We start from the raw sequence: 18,535 nt of genomic DNA, 5'->3' as shown, positions 1-18,535 counted from the left end.
AATTTACATTTCCTAGCCTTTGGGCCATCTGTTGTCATAGTGTGGCTTATAATACTTTCAAAGAAAATGTGGCTAAGTGTTGTGTGTGTGTTGGGGGGGGGGGGGGGGGGCCTCGTTGCTTCTTCCATGTCATTGATGTCCGAAGGTGTAAGAACACATAACCACACAGTAAAGTTCATTTTATTGGGATCACACAAGTTCAGCCGAGGTTTGCATGTTTACTGCACAAACACTGACAACATCTCATGGTTCCAACAGAACTTAACCAATGATTAAAAATGTTTGGAGTCAACAGTGTTTTCTCATTTTACTAGTATTCTTCATGTGCAGAACCAAACTACTACCAGGCCATAGTCTGAACTGAGAGGGTCACACACTCAATTTAAATTCACTTTTAGGTTGAACTTAAGGAAGAACACAAACTAGACATAAATATATAAAATCTTCTCCACACATTAAATCTACTGATAATTCAACTAATCACCATGTTAGTCATTTTTACCCTGGAATAATCTCTCCAACTTTTAGGAATGCAAAAGAAACGTACAACCGTCCAACAAAGGAGACTGAAAGAACGCGCACATAAGAAATGTAAACATAGTAGTGTTTGCTTTGTGTTCTTTGATAGGATCACTCTGAGCTGCTTGCGACTGAATTTTACACCTGCTTTTCAGCTTCTTGCATTCACATTACTTAAGCTCCTGTTCAGGGATTGTTTTTTTATGAGAATACTTTTGACTGCGTACTTTTTGAAGTATGCTTTTTTCGTGATCATGTGGCTTTTCAAAAGGTTTACAGAAGGTGGAAGCTGTAGTCAGGCTGAGCTATAAATTTACTGTTAAGTAGAGCTCTCCGCAGGACTATTTTTCTGAGTTTGCTCCCACCTACTCATACTGATTTTCTGACCATTACCACCTGTTCAGATGTCTGTGAATCTTGTAAGGTTCTGCAAATTTGAATGACACCCAATCTCCAGTCTAGGGCTGGGCAATAAATCGAAAATTTATCGTTATCGAAATTTCTGACTCTTATCGTGATAATGTTTCCCATGTCAATAAATCTCACAATAAAAACATGAAAAGATATGTGTAGGTTGGCAGTGTTCATGTGAAGCTGTACCACCTTGAGTCACGTAAAAATGTGACTCAACTAATACATGTAACAGCCCCATCTAGTGGACAACTTTTGTTTCTGTGCATACCTGTAGTTATCGTCCATTTATAGTTAGAGGTGAAATCCTAAATATATTGTGATATTGATTTTAGGCCATATCGCCCAGCCCTACGCCACTCACAAACCTAATAATTATAAAACAAAAAGATGTACTTTACAATCAAATATACCTACATGTAGATGAGTGTTTTATTTCAGAACTGCTTTACTGGATTTTCCATGATTTTCTTTTGTTTTAAACTTGCCTGGTTTTGACTTTATTACCAACATCTGTTGGTCGTCCATCTTACCAATGGTCTTGGGACCAGTTAGTCACCCACTTCTGCCCATAAACGCCTTACAACCATTCACTCGTGCAAGATTTGAGAAAGGTCCCAATGCAGGGCTCTAGTATCGATCATGAGACCACCTGAACTGGTAAACACATGAATAAAAATGACACTTGTTTTTGCTAGAATGCCCATCCTCGTTTACTAAAAAGTCAACCACTCTTAGTTATGCAGCTTTGCTGGGTTACTCAAACAATAATATATGTGTTGCTTTTATCAAAATGCCGCTCGTCTCTCTTTAGGGACAAAATAATAAAGATCAGCTGTCAATCATAATCAGATGAATTGAAGAAAGAAAACATAATCTCGTAGTCTCTATTAAGACTGAGAATGCATTAGGACGGACCCAACCGCTACTTCCATGAGTTTTAATTCAATATCGCTAAAACTTTCTAAGTTGTAACTATTTCTGTGTTTGCTAATGTTAATTTTCCATGGTAGCCAATAGGGCTGTCACGATACTAAAATTTCAAACTCGATTCGATACTTGAAAAAAAACTCGATACTTGATTTCGATACTATTTAAAAACACCCATTTATCGAACAAGTTTATTCAAAAAATAACATTCCTCAATTTATATTACAAAAATTAAATGTTAAGAATTAAGTGTATTAAGTGCTTACACCTTTCAAGTATCAGCATTTTTTAAAACGTGCATACAAAAACTGGTGAAAGTTAACACTTTAAATCATGAATTGTCTCACTATATATTCTCTATTTGCAGAGTGATGTTTCGCTGCTTAAACTCTGTTTAAGGTGCATTTTTGTCATAAGATGTAATGCCATATGTTTTGTTCTGTACTTTTGAACAACTCTGTTGGTCAATAAAGGGAGAAAACGAATTTCTCCACAGTAGGACAAAGGTACATCTACTGGTAATCTTAATAAAAACAGACTGGCGCACGGCAGTGACGTCATTAAAAGCGCCGGTTAGATTAGCCGCAGCTAGTCTGTTTACGCCTAGAAATCCCAGACCAGACCCGCTCCAAACGAACAGGGGAATCACGTTAATGATTCCTAACAAAACCTTTCGACATGAAGATGTTTTGGTGCAGATAATGTCTTATTTCGAGGCTGCACCATGGATGCCCGTCCGCATCCGTTATATGGATATACGCTGACGGCGATTCGGCGATGGATCTAAATACCCCGGGGGATCCAAGTAGCACCAAAGTTGTCAGCGTGAGTAAACAAACGTACTGCATGCTAGAAATTAAGTCCGGGTTGCAATAAACGGGAGTTTCCTTTAAGCACATAAGTGTGAATATACAACTACGTGCCGGACTTGGTATGCTAATTAAGCTGGGCTGTGAAGCGCCTCCCAAATTCGCTGTTTATGTTTTTGTTTATTTATTTGGCAGACAAAACTTGGATTGGAGACAACTCGCGTGGGAAATTGCAATGTAGCCATGCGGCGTCTTCTGTTTGTCCGGGAGGCGGAGGCTGCTTTACGGCATCTGGCTGTCGTGCGTGTCGGTGTACTTGAAGAAGGCTGTGTATAATAGTCCATAATATCGATACCACAGGGATGGAATATCCAATTTAGATACCACTTTTAGTATCGATTTATATCTGGGTATCGATTTTTTTGACAACACTAGTAGCCATTAGGGCTGCACAATATATCAAAAAATTATCGTCATCGCGATAATAGGACGTGCGGTAGGCCCATCGCAAAGCACGTCAAAAACGGCGATAAATGTTTGGTTCAAACATTTCCATCCGTGTCATACATCAACTTTTTATAAACCAGCTGCTTTTTAAGCGGAAGTATTATTTGACCAATCAAATGTAGCCCTTCTGATATGCGGCCAATCAGATGGGTCCGTTCACGTAATACGCCCGCCCCCTACGTAGACCCTTATGGAAGAGCTGCCCCGCGCTGCTCGGCTGTCTCCATCCAAAGGTTGAGATGTTTGCCAGCCACCGCTCTTGTTTTCGGCACCACCACTTCCTCCGCGCGCCGACACCGGAGCGTCGGAGACGGTGCTGCCGAGCGGAGCTTCCCGGGCTGCGCTTATTTTGGGCCGCCGTGCCGCCGCCTGATTCACCCGCTCCATCACAGACTGTATCCCCAAAATTCCACTATCTCCGCTCCGCCCCCGCTTTCCGCTGCCGCTCGCTTCCCTTGTTCGTCATGCTGGCTTAACGAACGCACTTTGTGCTGAGGTTTCAGGCTCCGGTTAGCTTCCGGCTAAAAGGCTACAGCACTCTCCTCCCAGTCCCACCCTGCTAAAGACGGCCTGGAAAAGTTCCCCCACACATCAAAGTGATTTTTCATTTATGAGCTTTTATAACCTGGTTAATCAGGATAGTTGATTTGCTGCTGCACATAAACCGTCAGTCAGAAGCTCTGCTAGCCGGTTATCTTAAGAGGAGCTAGTTCAATTTGTTAGCTTGTTATCAGAATCATAGTTGCAGTTTCATCATCTGAGCTGCTTTTTAAGATCTAGGTAAACTTGTTCAATTTGGGGTTAAAAACAAACGTTTTCACATATTTTCCATGTAGTTTTGTTTGCCAGTTCCTCTTCTGAAAGGTAGACAATTGTTTTTCTCTTTCCCTCAGAAAATCTTAATATTCTCCTAGTTTGGCCCAGCACAGTTCACTTCCCAATAGCAGCAACAGCCTTATATCATAACCACATATGTGGAGAAAATGCTCAGTAGCAATGAGAGAATTTGCTGTTGCATCTAAGTGATGTTAACTATTATTTAACATTTAAACTTATTTTCTGATTTTATTTATTCAAAAACCCTGGTAAGGGATGTTTTTCTGTATTTGGAGCATCAGAAAAAGTTTCATGGTGGAGGTGATGTTTTAAAGTCACTGAGAAACTACATGCATGCAATTTGTTGTTTTGCTGCTAATAAAGTAGCAGGTGCAGCTGCATATTTTTGCAATAAAAATGTTATGTTGTAATGGAATTCATGCATTAGTTTTTGTTTGCTTTGAACCCAGAGCAGACATCACACACCAGACGACATCAACACTGCATACTTTAGTATTTGTTCATTTATCGTGAGTAATATCGATATCGCAATATTAAGCACTGTTATCGAATATCGCAGGTTTTCCTAATATCGTGCAGCCCTAGTAGCCATCATGAATAGAGCTGGGTCCAAAAGTCAGTTGTAAAATGTTTCGTCCTATTTTTTCTTTCTCAGATTGATTAAATCTGTCCAATGGCTCAAAAGAACTTTTGAAACACTACAAACATAAATACACAAATAGAGACAAAAGTAAAAAACCAACCCAATCTGCCAAGGGGGTGACTCGAGACTTGCATAGTACTCCAAAAATGTTCATGGGTTGGATTGTGACCATTAATAGAGCACATCTTAATTCTAAAAATGACCCATTTAAACATTTTGTGCACATTTTTTATATTAATTAAATATTTAATTAATTTCTCTTTACAGACTTGTCCCTGCTTAAGGAACTGGTGCCCGCCTGTAATAGTCATCGAGAGAGGGGCAAAGTTACAGTTAAAGATTTATATTATTTGTATTAAGCACATACTTCAGATTTTATAAGCGCTTTAAAAATTAAATTTCAACTACATTCAATTAACACGATTATTTTTATATTTCAAAATGTGAGATCTGAGCAGATTCCAGTAATACCTGACCATCGCTCCAATTTTAATGGCATTAAAGACAGACACACACACACACACACACGAAAAGAATTGGAACATCACATCCCTACTGCCATATATGATCAAAATAAGACTGCTTGGCAAGAGAAGTGGGGTCAGCAATAAACATCAGAGCCTAACCTCTTCACCTCTTCCTGGTTCAATCAAACCGTTCTTCTAAAAACCTGGAAACAAGATGTTCTGCTGACACAAGGCTACAGCTATAAAATCATGAACATCTCAAATGATTTTTTTTCTAATGATTTCTGAGACTATGTTTGGAAACAGATTATATAACAGTCTTACCTTCCTCACCACTCCAGCAGCTCATTTACCCAAGGCAGCAAAGGCCGCCGCTTCTGGCTCGCTGTGTTTTGACCAAGTAGAGTCAAACCAGCGGCCTGTGGAGCAGGATTTTGTCACTATGACCTGATATGGCACATACAGCTCAGACTGTGGGCACTGCAGCAGCCCGGACTGAGCAGTTACTCAGAATAAGTGGATAATATTCACTCACTCTGTTTTGCTAGCAATAAAGAAAAATATGAAGGGTGTGGTAATAAACAAGTCTTTAATTGTGATGTCAAGACATTGGTTTTCTGGCACAACATACAAGGCCAGATAAACTGTGCCAGGAAATAAGAGTAAAAGGATGGGTGGATCTGACAAAGAAGGGAAAATGGTTTTAGAAATGTAGCAACTTTTTCCCTTTTTTCTTATGTAGAACCGTAAACTTGACAAAAGAAGCTAACATTTAGGTCATTTTAAGTACAGATTATTTAATTATCATCAGCTTATTGATTTTAGCTTCACCCATTCTTTATTAAATCCAATTTTAGTGTGAACGCTATGGCAGTCGGCAGCAGCATATTATGTTCAAACTGTGCATACTTAACTAGATTAAGCTGTTGGGTACACACTTGCAAGATCAGCTAAAATGACGACAAACTGTATCTCCTGTGCCTACACTGAGATGCTGACACTATAACGTTAGAAAAGCTCAATATTTACCCAAGATGGAACTTGATACTAGAAGTTCACTTACACAATGATTAAATATGGGGATCGTGAGAGAACGGGAATGTTTTCAGTCCCTGGTTTTGGTCAAAACATCTAATCCTAGGGCTGCACGATATATCGTAAATATATCATTATCGCAATATCAGCATGCACAATATGCATATCGAAAAGAACAGATTAATATCGCAATGAATGGTCAGCTCAAATGTTTGCTACACATAATGCATTCTGTCAGTCAAATGGAAGCATGACGTTTATTAACAAATCAAATAGAGCTCTTCACCCATTTGGCCAATTGGGTGGGCACTCCTAGGTCAGATGCCCACCCCCTGAGGCGGATGGCATCTAATTTTGATGGTTAACAAACACCTGAGTTAGCTTTGTTCTGCTCTTTCTGCTTTTCCCAGGATCCACAGATTTTTTCTTGTTCATTTTCTTTTCCTTTTCCTCACATCTTTTGCTTTTCTCATTTTTATTTCTTTGTTTTTGATCATTTTTGTTCCCGAGTTAAATTTTTATTTATCGCAAGTAATATTATCATCACAATATTTATCACTGTTATCGAATACCGCAGGTTTCCTAATATCGTGCAGCCCTACCTAATCCCAAAATGTTTAAATGGTCAGTCTTACATGGCAGACTGCCAGTTGGGCGCATCCACAACTACGCAGAGCTATAAAAGTGGTGCCACTGTGGCGCATGCGGTTTAAAATTCAGAAACAAACATCGTCTGCCTCCTCCAGTGAGGTGTGGAGAAGCAAGCGGCTCACCAAGGTTGAATAATGCCAGAGGATAATAGTAGTCGGTGACATCTGAAAGTCTGAGCAGCAGATGTGTTTAACCAAGCCTATTAAAACCTGGACTAATCCTGCCTTACACGTCCTTATCCAGGCACACGCTAATGGACTTAACTTCCACAGAACCATCACTTACGTCATGGCTAATTGCAGCTCTTCCTTGCTTTCTGTCTTTCACACGGACACTTTCAGAAAAGTCCCCAAGATCAACATAAGGGTCTCTTTGGCAAAGTGAAAGACTAAAACAAGAGTGTTTGGCATGCAAAAAGAGTCCATCCAGCTCTTTACTGATGATCCAGCAGAAGAAACATTACTGCTGCACAAACATTTTCAAAAAAAAAAAAAAAAAAAAAAAAACAAGCAGCCTTTTCTACACGTTCACCTTGGCAGCCAGACACAAACGTGTCACAGAGATAAATTATGTAATGACATTAAAGAGAAAACGTCCCATCGATGATATGGCTCTAGTGTGGCCTACTTTGCTGAGTTGAGGTATTCAGCAGGGAAATAAAAAGGAGACACATGTCAAATATCCAGGGCTGCTTTTGGTGGGTGAGAAATGGGAGCAAACGTTTTGAAACCAAGGATGCAACCTAGATAAGTTTAATTGTCCTAAAAATGGTCACCTGCTTCTCCTACCTCTCCACCAATAAGCTTTTACCTCAGAAGCTCTGAGCAGCCGGTGGATCGCCATCATGAGCACGAGAATCTGTGACATCAAGTGTCAAAAATTCCAGAAAGGAACACAATTTGTGCAGAACCGTGGCCGACTGTTCCTTTTTGTGTCCACAGAACTATGAATCAATGCAGTACAGATCAACTTATTCAACAGCAGCTTCCACCTGCCCACACAGCGGCTATAAAAATAGCTAACCTACTCAGCTAGACTCCAAGATGAGGGGGCAAATCCCTCAGTATCCTTGTTTTCTGGAAGGGTAGATTTTTGAAAAAGCCTACTGAGCAAAAAGAGAAATGCAGCAGTTATTGATTGAACACCAAGCAAAAACTCATGAGGCATCTAAAGGAATTTTCTAGTCATTCATATGTTGTGCAACTTGGTGAAAAAAACCCAATGGACCTGCTTTTTTCTATTGTTCCAGAGTCCATTAGGTGTGTTAAAAGTATGCACATTTGTCTATAATGGCTGGAAGTTGCACAAATAATACAAAAACAAACTAAAGGTTCATCAGGAATAGTGTGCAGAGCTTTAGTGACGTTAGCTGGGCTCAGAATGTAGGTTACAAATCTAAAGAAACGATCTGACCACACATTGTCAGTAAATCAGTAATGGAATGATACTGGGGTGATAATCTGCGCATAAATGCAGCCTAATTGCCTTAAGAAAAGTCAAAGTACTGAAGCCATGCTACAGTCTGAAATCATACCTGCTTCTTTGCTTGAAGAAGCTAAGGCTTAAGATGCAGAAAAGCTATCAAATAAACAAAATACCTCAAATCTACAAATCTTTTAAGAATAGCTTAAATTGCAATGAAATATGACATAGGTGAAAATTTGACAACATTCTAAAAATATTTACATTTAAAAACTTGACACAAAGTATAATAATGATGATAAAATATAAAAATGCCACTTAAATTGATTCTCTTATTATTGCAAGAAAGTACAGATTATTCAAAAATGCACAATCCTACTTTAAATCCACATTTTAACTAAATTTGAACATTTAGAGCAAAAATGTACTGACTGAGTGGGCAGCTTTAAAGACTTGTATACAAATATCATCTTAAACATGTTAAATACATAAATGCAGGTGTTCGCTGTAACTACTACTGCTGTATAGATTTAAACAGGTTAAATTGAGTTAGTCACCAAAGTAAAACAGTTATCGAATTTACCAACGTGCTTGTGCAATTTCAGACATTAAGTCTGAAAGGCTCTCAGCATGTCATTAAAGTTTAACTCTGCACTCAATTAGGATATATGGTGCAGATTTAGGTGATCGAACACATTAGCTGTGCTGCTGTCTCTGCAGTGGTAATATCTGTGAGCAACTGTTAAAGCATTTGAAAAAATGCATAATTTATACTGCGACTCAAATATTCTCATATTCAAGATTTGAATGGATTAAAGTACAATGAATAAGTAAAACATTTTGTATACAAGAATGACATAACAGCAGATCCCACAAATAAAAATCACATCTGGAGGTTCAATAATGTGTTTTTTCATGTTTGCATCAGAATGATTGGTTGGAACGAGGAGTAACTGGGCCCCGTTGCTCCACTGCCCGTCCCTGATGCTCGCTGCTACGCACCTGGACGAGCCAAATAAGTAACATAAAAACAAAAATGGGGGGAAACACGACACTCATTTGTTTAAAAAATATCACACCAGAATGTCTGTAATATGTAAATCAAGCTACCAGCTAGCCAACCTCAGTTTCATTAAATGCTAGCATTGCCAAGAAGGCCCAAGACGGTTAGTTGTCCACACAGCAACACGACATATATTAAAGTGTTTGAATATAATCGCACAACATACCAAGTAGTAGTAATTTCAGTTCTCTCCTGGAGTCTCGCTTGTCTCGGCGGAGTTGTTTGTCAATTTCTGCATTGATTCGTTTCGACTCCTTCGCCTCCTCGCTCAGGCAACAAGCCATCATGGACTCCAGAGTCATCCTCCCTGGTTTTGGCAGCCCGGTTTAAAAACGGGACCGGACCAACACCTCAGCTTCACGGTTCCTGCTCCTCTCCAACCCCCGAGTTCGAGGAGGCTGTGGTCAGTATTACAGAAACGGACGGCGGGGCTGGGGGAGGGGAGACAAGCCAAGGGGCCTCGCTGTCAAGTTGTCCCCCAGCCGAGAAGAGCTGCGACTTCACCCGGATGTTCACCGCAAATCACGGGAGATGGAGCCGGGAGAACGAGTGGCTTCTCCGAGTTGCAACCTGCAGTGTCGCGGCATCCAAACCAGTGGCAGCTGTCTGAGCAGTGTCCCCAAGCTTAGCCCAACATCAGCCAATTTGAGCTAAATTACAGCTAGAAAGGCAGCGCTGCTAACCCGCTAGCTCACCAAACGGCGCGTCGACTGATGTAGTGTCCGCCTGCAGTGATTGAAACAGCAGGCTGGTTGAAGGAATTTGTCCGCCTAGCTAACAAAAACAGGACAACACCCCCAGCGCATCCTGATTGTAAAACATAAAGCTATAAATAAGACGTAGAAAATAGAGAAAATGCGGCGGTTCTTGCTGTTGGTATAAATCACATCAAAGAGAGGGATGGTCGCTGGAATAAGGTGGGCACACAGCAGGATGATGCCAGCCGAGGCGGAGGAGGGCAGCGTGGTGCTGACTGACAGACGGCCGACTGCGTGAAACAGGTTCGGGCCAGACCAATTGAATGAACGAGGCGGGTCTCTGGGTGGGATCTGTACACCAGATCCCTTTTGGGTCGATGAGACACACACACACACACAAAAAAAAAAGAAGAAACCTCAAACTCATATGTTCCATTTCGTTCCATCTTAAAGGTCTTACTCAGAATCAATGAAATATATTTTATTATACTTAAATCTGAATAAAGTCAATACAAAAGCGGACAATTATTAGATAAACAACACAAATTTCATTAAAATTAGCATAACACAAGCGCCGCATTAACAGGTTGGACTTGTTCTTGGACAACAGCGGCATCATGTGGCCAAATGTTATAACTGCAGAACAGGGAGCCTCCTCCCTTTCCGGTCGGCTCATGGGCCCCCGGAAAAACGAAAAAATGAATGCAAATCACAGTTGTTTTTTAAATGAAATTATGACAATACAGCGTAAACAAAACTTTAGTAAACAAATGTATATATAAAAGGATAAGAACTTATCAGTCATCAAATAGAGAAAAAGTAGTCGATAAAGTGTATCAGAACATGTCAATAAACAGAAGGAAGAGGGAAAGAGAAATAGATAACAACACATTTAAGTATTGTTACGCATTTGTAAATTTTAACATTATTCACAAAGCTGTTTCAAAAATTCAAATAGGATATGTGTTTTGTCTAATTTGCAATGTTTTAATGATTATTTCAAAAGAAGTACTTCATTTTTAAAAGCAACAAAAGTTGGGGAGGTTTTCAAGAAACGACACTTACGGATAAAATATTTAGCCAATATAATCAAATTATTAATCCCAAATTGTAAAGTTTTATTATCTGTTTGTAAACCAAATCTAATAGTTTGAAATGTTAACAGGGGGAAGTGGATATTTTTTTGCATTGTCCAGTGCTGAAAAGCTAACCAAAAACATCTAGTATTATCACACCAATAGAAAAAGTGCTCTACTGTTTCAACATCATTAGTGCAGAAAGTGCATGCATGTATATCGATATTGAACTTCTTGTGTAAATAATCATTGGACGGATTAATGGCATGCAAAATTTTGAAGTGGTTTTCTTTTGCTTTAGGTGGAATTGGGAGGGAAATGTATTGAATCAAAAAGCTGGAATTATAGCCTCTAAGTAGGTGCACTGTAAACCCCAATAAGTTCAGTCTACTTAAAAAAACCAAGGCAACCCGTTGCCTTGAATTTTTTAAGTAATGAAGAATTAGTTGAATTTATGCAGCTGAGTATGTTCAATGTACTTAAGGCCTTAATGGGATTAAATTAAAAGATTTAAGTTGAATATACAAAAAACAAAAGTTACATTAACTTAAGATAATTAGTTTAACCAATGCCCCACCATCCATTTAGTTAACTCAACTTGTCAAGAAAGCCTTACTCAATTACCAATCAAACTACATTGTGTATTCTAACTCAACAAACTTAACTTTTATAATGCATAAAAACCTAAATATAATATTCAATCCCAAGAGCCAAATAAATACATACAACATATTTTATTAAACATTTAATTCTCAAATAACACATTTGTCCATGGAATGACAATAGAATAAAGAATTGAAGGGTAAAAAAAACTCCCAATTTTATTTATTTTTTTTACACAAAGAGCCCATACTCTCCCCTCTATGGTAGAGGATTAGGCACACTGAAGAAAAATAAAAAGTATTCTGACTTTAATCTCAGAATTCAGACTTTTTTATTCTGAGATGAAAGTTTAAAAAAGTCAGAATTCTGAGATTAAAGACAAAATTCTGAGATAAAAGTCAGAATTCTGAAATAAAAGTCGGAATACTTTTTATTTTATTCAATGGCCATAATCCTCTTCCGTGCCCCTCCACCTCCTCTCAACCCCCCTTCCTCTTAACATTCATGAATAGATGAACATTTAATGAACTCTAAATTTAAAAAAAGCATGTATGGGCGTGATAAAGTAAACTATAAAAAAACTAAAAATAATTTTATTTTTGAACACAAAGAGCCCATACTCTCCCCTCTATGGAGGAGGATTAGGGACACTGAAGAAAAATAAAAGGTATTCTGACTTTAATCTCAGAATTCAGTTTTTTTTATTCTGAGATGAAAGTAAAAAAAAAAAAAGTCAGAATTATGACTTTTTTCCTCCGTTAAAGTCAAAATTCTGAGAAAAAAGTCTGAATACTTTTTATTTTTCTTCAATGGCCCTCTTCTGTACCCCTCCACCTCCTCTCAACCCCCTTCCTCTTAACATTCAGGGATGCATGAACATGAACCAAAAGTTTCTCTAAATTAAATTTAAAAAAGGCATGTATGGGCGTGATAAGTTAAAACTATAAAAATGACGATGGAGTTTACTCATTGGCTCGCTCATGGGACTGCATCACTGGAGAGGGGAGATCGGGCAGCAGAGGGCGACAACGTCCTCTGCTGCCGCGGATAAACGGAGTGCGAAGTGACGCCACCATCAGCGTCAGCTCTGAGGATGTTTTGCAGTCAGCAAAGGAAACGTACGTCAGCAAGGTAAAGAAAAAACCTTTCCTGTGTTTTAAAAAGAACCAAAAATGGGACTCGTGTCACGCGGGTAAAGAACCTCTTCACCAGAAACTTCTGCTGCATTAAACGTTGCTTCACAAGTATACTACAAGTCTTCTAGCCCAGTTGCAACACAGGACGCTAAATAATGGAATTTCAAAGCTAGTAAATGTAAAAATGTTCTTAACCTATTTAAAAATCCCCTTAGATTAATAAAATTTTGTAGACCATGCCAATTTATGTTTAGTTTGGTAAATTAATGATTGTTTCATAATTTTAACCAAATTACCACCAAAAATGGGGCTGCATGGAGCACACGTACCTCAAATCAAGACAGTTGCAGGTTTAAATCCCAGCTGTGGCTTGCTTTGTGTAGAGTGAGCGTGTTCTCATCACGCATGCGTAGGTTTTCTCTGGGTGCTCCAGTTCCCCCTACACACCATAACTATGGCAGCTTAGGTTCTTTATTAGTGTCTGCATTATCCCAGGTGTGAGTGAGTCAGGCTCCCTATTTGGGAAATCAATCAAACTTTATTTAAAAAGTTGTTATAACACTATAACAAATAAAGTACAAATAAATATCAGTAAAAATGAAAATTACTTATAGATGCAATCATTCAAAAAATAATAAATGTAGTAACTAATTACAAAACAAAGGGCATTGATGTCAGAATAATGGAATTTTGGGGAAAAGCAGAAGAAATAAAACAGTAAAAAATTAGGTGATGTAAACTAGTTATAAAATGAGAAACAATACAACCAAATGAATGACATTTAAATAAAATCAAAATAAAAGCTACTTTTGTTTTCTGAAAAATAAATAATTGCATAGAGGTATAGATCAAATACAGGGAGTACAGAATTATTAGACAAATGAGTATTTTGTCCACATCATCCTCTTCATGCATGTTGTCTTACTCCAAGCTGTATAGGCTCGAAAGCCTACTACCAATTAAGCATATTAGGTGATGTGCATCTCTGTAATGACAAGGGGTGTGGTCTAATGACATCAACACCCTATATCAGGTGTGCATGATTATTAGGCAACTTCCTTTCCTTTGGCAAAATGGGTCAAAAGAAGGACTTGACAGGCTCAGAAAGGTCAAAAATAGTGAGATATCTTGCAGAGGGATGCAGCAGTCTTAAAATTGCAAAGCTTCTGAACCGTGATCATCGAATAATCAAGCGTTTCATTCAAAATAGTCAACAGGGTCGCAAGAAGCGTGTGGAGAAACCAAGGTGCAAAATAACTGCCCATGAACAGAGAAAAGTCAAGCGTGCAGCTGCCAAGATGCCACTTGCCACCAGTTTGGCCATATTTCAGAGCTGCAACATCACTGGAGTGCCCAAAAGCACAAGGTGTGCAATACTCAGAGACATGGCCAAGGTAAGAAAGGCTGAAAGACGGCCACCACTGAACAAGACACACAAGCTGAAACGTCAAGACTGGGCCAAGAAATATCTCAAGACTGATTTTTCTAAGGTTTTATGGACTGATGAAATGAGAGTGAGTCTTGATGGGCCAGATGGATGGGCCCATGGCTGGATTGGTAAAGGGCAGAGAGCTCCAGTCCGACTCAGACGACAGCAAGGTGGAGGTGGAGTACTGGTTTGGGCTGGTATCATCAAAGATGAGCTTGTGGGGCCTTTTCGGGTTGAGGATGGAGTCAAGCTCAACTCCCAGTCCTACTGCCAGTTTCTGGAAGACACCTTCTTCAAGCAGTGGTACAGGAAGAAGTCTGCATCCTTCAAGAAAAACACGATTTTCATGCAGGACAATGCTCCATCACACACGTCCAAGTACTCCACAGCATGGCTGGCAAGAAAGGGTATAAAAGAAGAAAAACTAATGGCATGGCCTCCTTGTTCACCTGATCTGATCCCCATTGAGAACCTGTGGTCCATCATCAAATGTGAGATTTACAAGGAGGGAAAACAGTACACCTCTCTGAACAGTGTCTGGGAGGCTGTGGTTGCTGCTGCACGCAATGTTGATGGTGAACAGATCAAAACACTGACAGAATCCATGGATGGCAGGCTTTTGAGTGTCCTTGCAAAGAAAGGTGGCTATATTGGTCGCTGATTTGTTTTTGAATGTCAGAAATGTATATTTGTGAATGTGGAGATGTTATATTGGTTTCACTGGTAAAAATAAATAATTGAAATGGGTATATATTTGTTTTTTGTTAAGCTGCCTAATAATTATGCACAGTAATAGTCTCCTGCACACACAGATATCCCCCTAAAATAGCTAAAACTAAAAACAAACTAAAAACTACTTCCAAAAACATTCAGCTTTGATGAGTTGTTTGGGTTCATTGAGAACATGGTTGTTGTTCAATAATAAAATTATTCCTCAAAAATACAACTTGCCTAATAATTCTGCACTCCCTGTAGATATGTCACAAAGTAATAAAAGACAATAAAGGTGTGAATTGTCACAGGGAGGCTCTAATGAGGATAAAAAGCATTTCACTGTGAGTAACTGATCATGTTTGTTAAACGGTGCATGCTAGGGTTCTGTCACACCTGTTTGGGTTAGCTTCGTCTCTGGGGAGCTTTCTAACATCGAATGAAAAGCATTTAGTTCCAAAAGCTTTAAATTATTTCAAGTTTTCCTTAATATATGCAAACCAACTCAACTCACGGAGATCACTCTGGATCAGGATAAAGGCTTTAAAATAAACAATCATTTGAAACAAGTTTTGACATTTTAGATCAAAAGCCACAGAAATGCCACCTGTAGAAAACTACTAGAATCTATTAAGTTCTGCAAATTTTTCAACATTGCTCCTTTTTTAGTAAAGATGCTGTTTGTGCATTTTTCAGACATCCTGGTGTTTCAAATTTGCACCAGGATGTGTAAAACCAGCTGATTAAAGGGCTTCCAAAGATTCAAGTCAGTTGCTTTGAAGCTGGAAATAGTCACAGAAGAGGCTCCTGACCTGCTCGGCGTTTCTCTGGTCCATGCAGGTGGAGAGGAACGGTTTGTGATCGGGGCGAGGACTCTCTGCCTCCGACACCTCTCCCTGCCACTCAGCTTTAAAGGCGTCCCCGTGGGACTCGCACAAGTTATGCAGAATGCAGCAGGCCAGAATCATGGTGGGCACCACATCCAAACCGCAGTCGTTCCTTTTGCTCAGGCACTGCCAGCGCGCCCTCAACCTCAGCAGCGCCTCCTCAGACACACGCAGCGCTCTACTGAGCCGACGATTGAACAGCTGCTGCGGCTCCGTCAGCGCTCCGTGACTCACCCCCCGGCTCTTTTCCTCAGGATAAGCCTTCATCAGCCAACTCTGGAGCGGGTAGCAGGCCTCCCCCAGCAGCACATACCTGGAGCCAGACGATCAGCAACACAACAAACTCACAAGCACCAACAGATGAGTCTTTACTTCTGAGCATGAATAAAAAAAATACTCAGAATAACATCAAATGTTGCAGATGGGGTTTTTTTTACGCTTCATCTGAAACGGATCACTTTGTGCTCATTCACTTATAGTAACTCCCTCTGACGTTACTCTGCATCTCATAATTATTGTTTTTAAAACCCGAGGCAGGTTGGAAACTTAACATAAATTTCTCTTAAGAACTCCACCTGAGGGGTTTCCCCATGAAAGTAGGAGTTGAAGCTGGAGACAGTCCACCTTCTGCAGCAGTGACCCACAGCGATGAGTTCTCTAAGATGTCTGCTGGATCGGTCCCACCTGGGAAACTGGCGCAGACGTCCCAGAAGAGACCTCGGCCGCTGACGACCACCTGCAACCGCACAGTCAGTCTGAATCTGAACAGAACAAAAAAAAAAAAAAAAAAAAAAAGCTCTCCCTACCTGAGAGAAGACGGAGAGCCAGCCAGCAGGGTTGTAGTAGTCAGAGGCGTTGCTGGATGGAGTGATGATGGCTGTGTGAAGTGTTGCTATGGCAGCAACACAGTGAGGGAAACCCCAAAAAGACCCAAAGAGCTGAGCCGAGTCCTTCAGCTCCTGTTCGCTGGGAGGCCGCAGGTAAATGGAGCTGAGGAGGGCCACGATGGCATGGCACATGTCTCTAACACACCTACACACGGTGGACTTCCCCACACCAAACAGGGCGCTAATGGTGCGGTACTCAATGTTTGACGCAAGGCGCCACAAGGCCACGGCAACACGTTTCTCCACTGGCAGCGCCTGGCGAAAGCTGGTGTCCTGACGAGCCAGACGGGGCCTCAGCTTGTCACAGAGGTACAAGAACGTCTCTCGGCTCATTCGGAATTTATCCAGCCAATCACAGGGCTGGAATTCTGTCATTACCACCCGCTCCCACCAATCAGAGCTGGGAGTGGTGGTCCAGGGACGTGTGCGGATGTGGACACTGGAGCGGAGGCCTCTTGCTATCATCATCTGAGGGCAGAAAATACTTTGTAATTTATTTGTAATAAAATATTTGTAGATATTGCTAAAAAATATATGAATATCCAAACAAATAAAAACAACGTAGAAAAATATCTTCAGCGTTAAATATCTTTTTCAGATTGCAGTCATTGGAATAAAAATGAAAATTACAAAACGTTGCAAATAGAATTCTGTGAAAACCCTGATGAGGTGTAATTTTACAAAAATAAATAAATACATTTTATAACTAATTAATTAGCAAAAATGATATTGGGGATATCTGATAATATTTACATTTTAAAAATCCAACAAGTTTGAAACAGTAAAAACACTTTCAGATGTCTGAATGTGAAAATCCTGGGCAAACATGGATGTGGAAAAACCGTGTCTGAGGAAAAATAGCATTTAAGGATCCTGAAATATTAGTTATGGAAATAAAAAAAGCCCCTGTAAATACCTGACGTGTTCTTTTTAACAAAGTACAACACATTTATAGATATTTACACTATGTTTTATAATAAGACTAACCCTTGAATAATAAAATAGATTTATTCAAAATTACTCTATGGTTGTTTTTTTTACTACATTCCCAGTTGTGGATGTCGATACAACATTTCTATTACATTGTAATAGACGTTTTAATATAGTGTGCTAATATTTCAGTGGGTTTACCCATAGATGTCTGGTTTTACTGACCATGAGCATCCTCCTCTGTCTTTGGAAGAAGTACTGTCGGTGGCGGATGCGTCTCTGGATTTCATCACGTCTCTGGATGTTGGCGCTAATTAAATCTCTCCTGCGCTTCAACAGCAAATAAGTCGTGATAAACATCAACGAGCGAAGCTGTTCGTCCTCTACCATTCTGGCAGATTCAGTTTAAGAGAGAAAAAGCACGTAAGACACAAAGTTACAATGTGACAGGATCATGAATGTCTATCACAGCCACAACAAACACAATAATAAATAGCCTACTAATCAACTTCCGGTTTAGACGTTGTGCCGCTTTTCGTTGTACTGCCATCTAGTGGCCAGAAGTATGCACTTCTACAATCTGGACCCAAATTATTGTGACTGTAAAGTAAAAGACTCGAGACCCCAGATTTTTCTGGTTTAGCTATAGAGATTATAAAAATGTTAAATTAACAAGATTAAACTGAAAACACCAACAACTGACACTGATACTGCACTATTTAATAATTTATGGGGATTATTTTAAGATTTTGCATCAGTTATAGTGAATGAAATAAATGTTTGTTGAGTTGTTAGATATCTAGACATAGTGGACTTTTGTCAGGTTCTATTGTTCTAACATGTAAAAAACACTTTTATTTTCTAACCTTTACATGTTCAGACTG

General features: G+C 39.6%; 2 protein-coding genes across 4 annotated transcripts in view; both read right to left on the bottom strand.

Moving 5' to 3' along the window:
• Positions 1 to 10,325, bottom strand: part of gna11b (guanine nucleotide binding protein (G protein), alpha 11b (Gq class)) — a 48,575-nt gene extending 38,250 nt beyond the window's left edge. For 2 of the 3 annotated variants that reach the window (XM_015969732.3, XM_015969735.3), the window contains exon 1: positions 9,461 to 10,325. In XM_015969732.3, the coding sequence (XP_015825218.1) occupies positions 9,461 to 9,596 (136 nt within the window). In that variant the 5' untranslated portion in view covers positions 9,597 to 10,325. The remainder of the gene's footprint in view (positions 1 to 9,460) is intronic. The other variant, XM_015969734.3, reaches the window with a different exon arrangement.
• Positions 10,326 to 11,787: 1,462 nt separating this feature from the next.
• Positions 11,788 to 18,163, bottom strand: LOC107392133 (uncharacterized). Its single transcript, XM_015969731.3, has 4 exons — positions 17,877 to 18,163; positions 16,641 to 17,189; positions 16,410 to 16,570; positions 11,788 to 16,147 (listed from the first exon to the last, which is right to left on the bottom strand). Exons 1-4 carry the CDS (start codon positions 18,039 to 18,041, stop codon positions 15,715 to 15,717), a joined length of 1,308 nt encoding a protein of 435 aa, XP_015825217.3. The 5' UTR covers positions 18,042 to 18,163; the 3' UTR covers positions 11,788 to 15,714.
• Between the last annotated feature and the right edge of the window lie 372 nt (positions 18,164 to 18,535).

Source organism: Nothobranchius furzeri, chromosome 18, assembly GCF_043380555.1.
Source record: "Nothobranchius furzeri strain GRZ-AD chromosome 18, NfurGRZ-RIMD1, whole genome shotgun sequence".
In the NCBI taxonomy this organism is placed as follows: domain Eukaryota; kingdom Metazoa; phylum Chordata; class Actinopteri; order Cyprinodontiformes; family Nothobranchiidae; genus Nothobranchius; species Nothobranchius furzeri.
Note: the sequence above shows the minus strand (reverse complement) of the source record. Positions and strands in the feature narration are given on the sequence as shown.

Coding starts and splice junctions, on each gene's coding strand:
- LOC107392133 (XM_015969731.3), bottom strand. CDS start 18,041: ATGGTAGAGGACGAACAGCTTCGCTCGTTGATGTTTATCACGACTTAT. Junction 17,190..17,876: donor GACAGAGGAGGATGCTCATG/GTCAGTAAAACC, acceptor TTCTGCCCTCAG/ATGATGATAGCAAGAGGCCT. Junction 16,148..16,409: donor TTCATGGGGAAACCCCTCAG/GTGGAGTTCTTA, acceptor GTCTGGCTCCAG/GTATGTGCTGCTGGGGGAGG.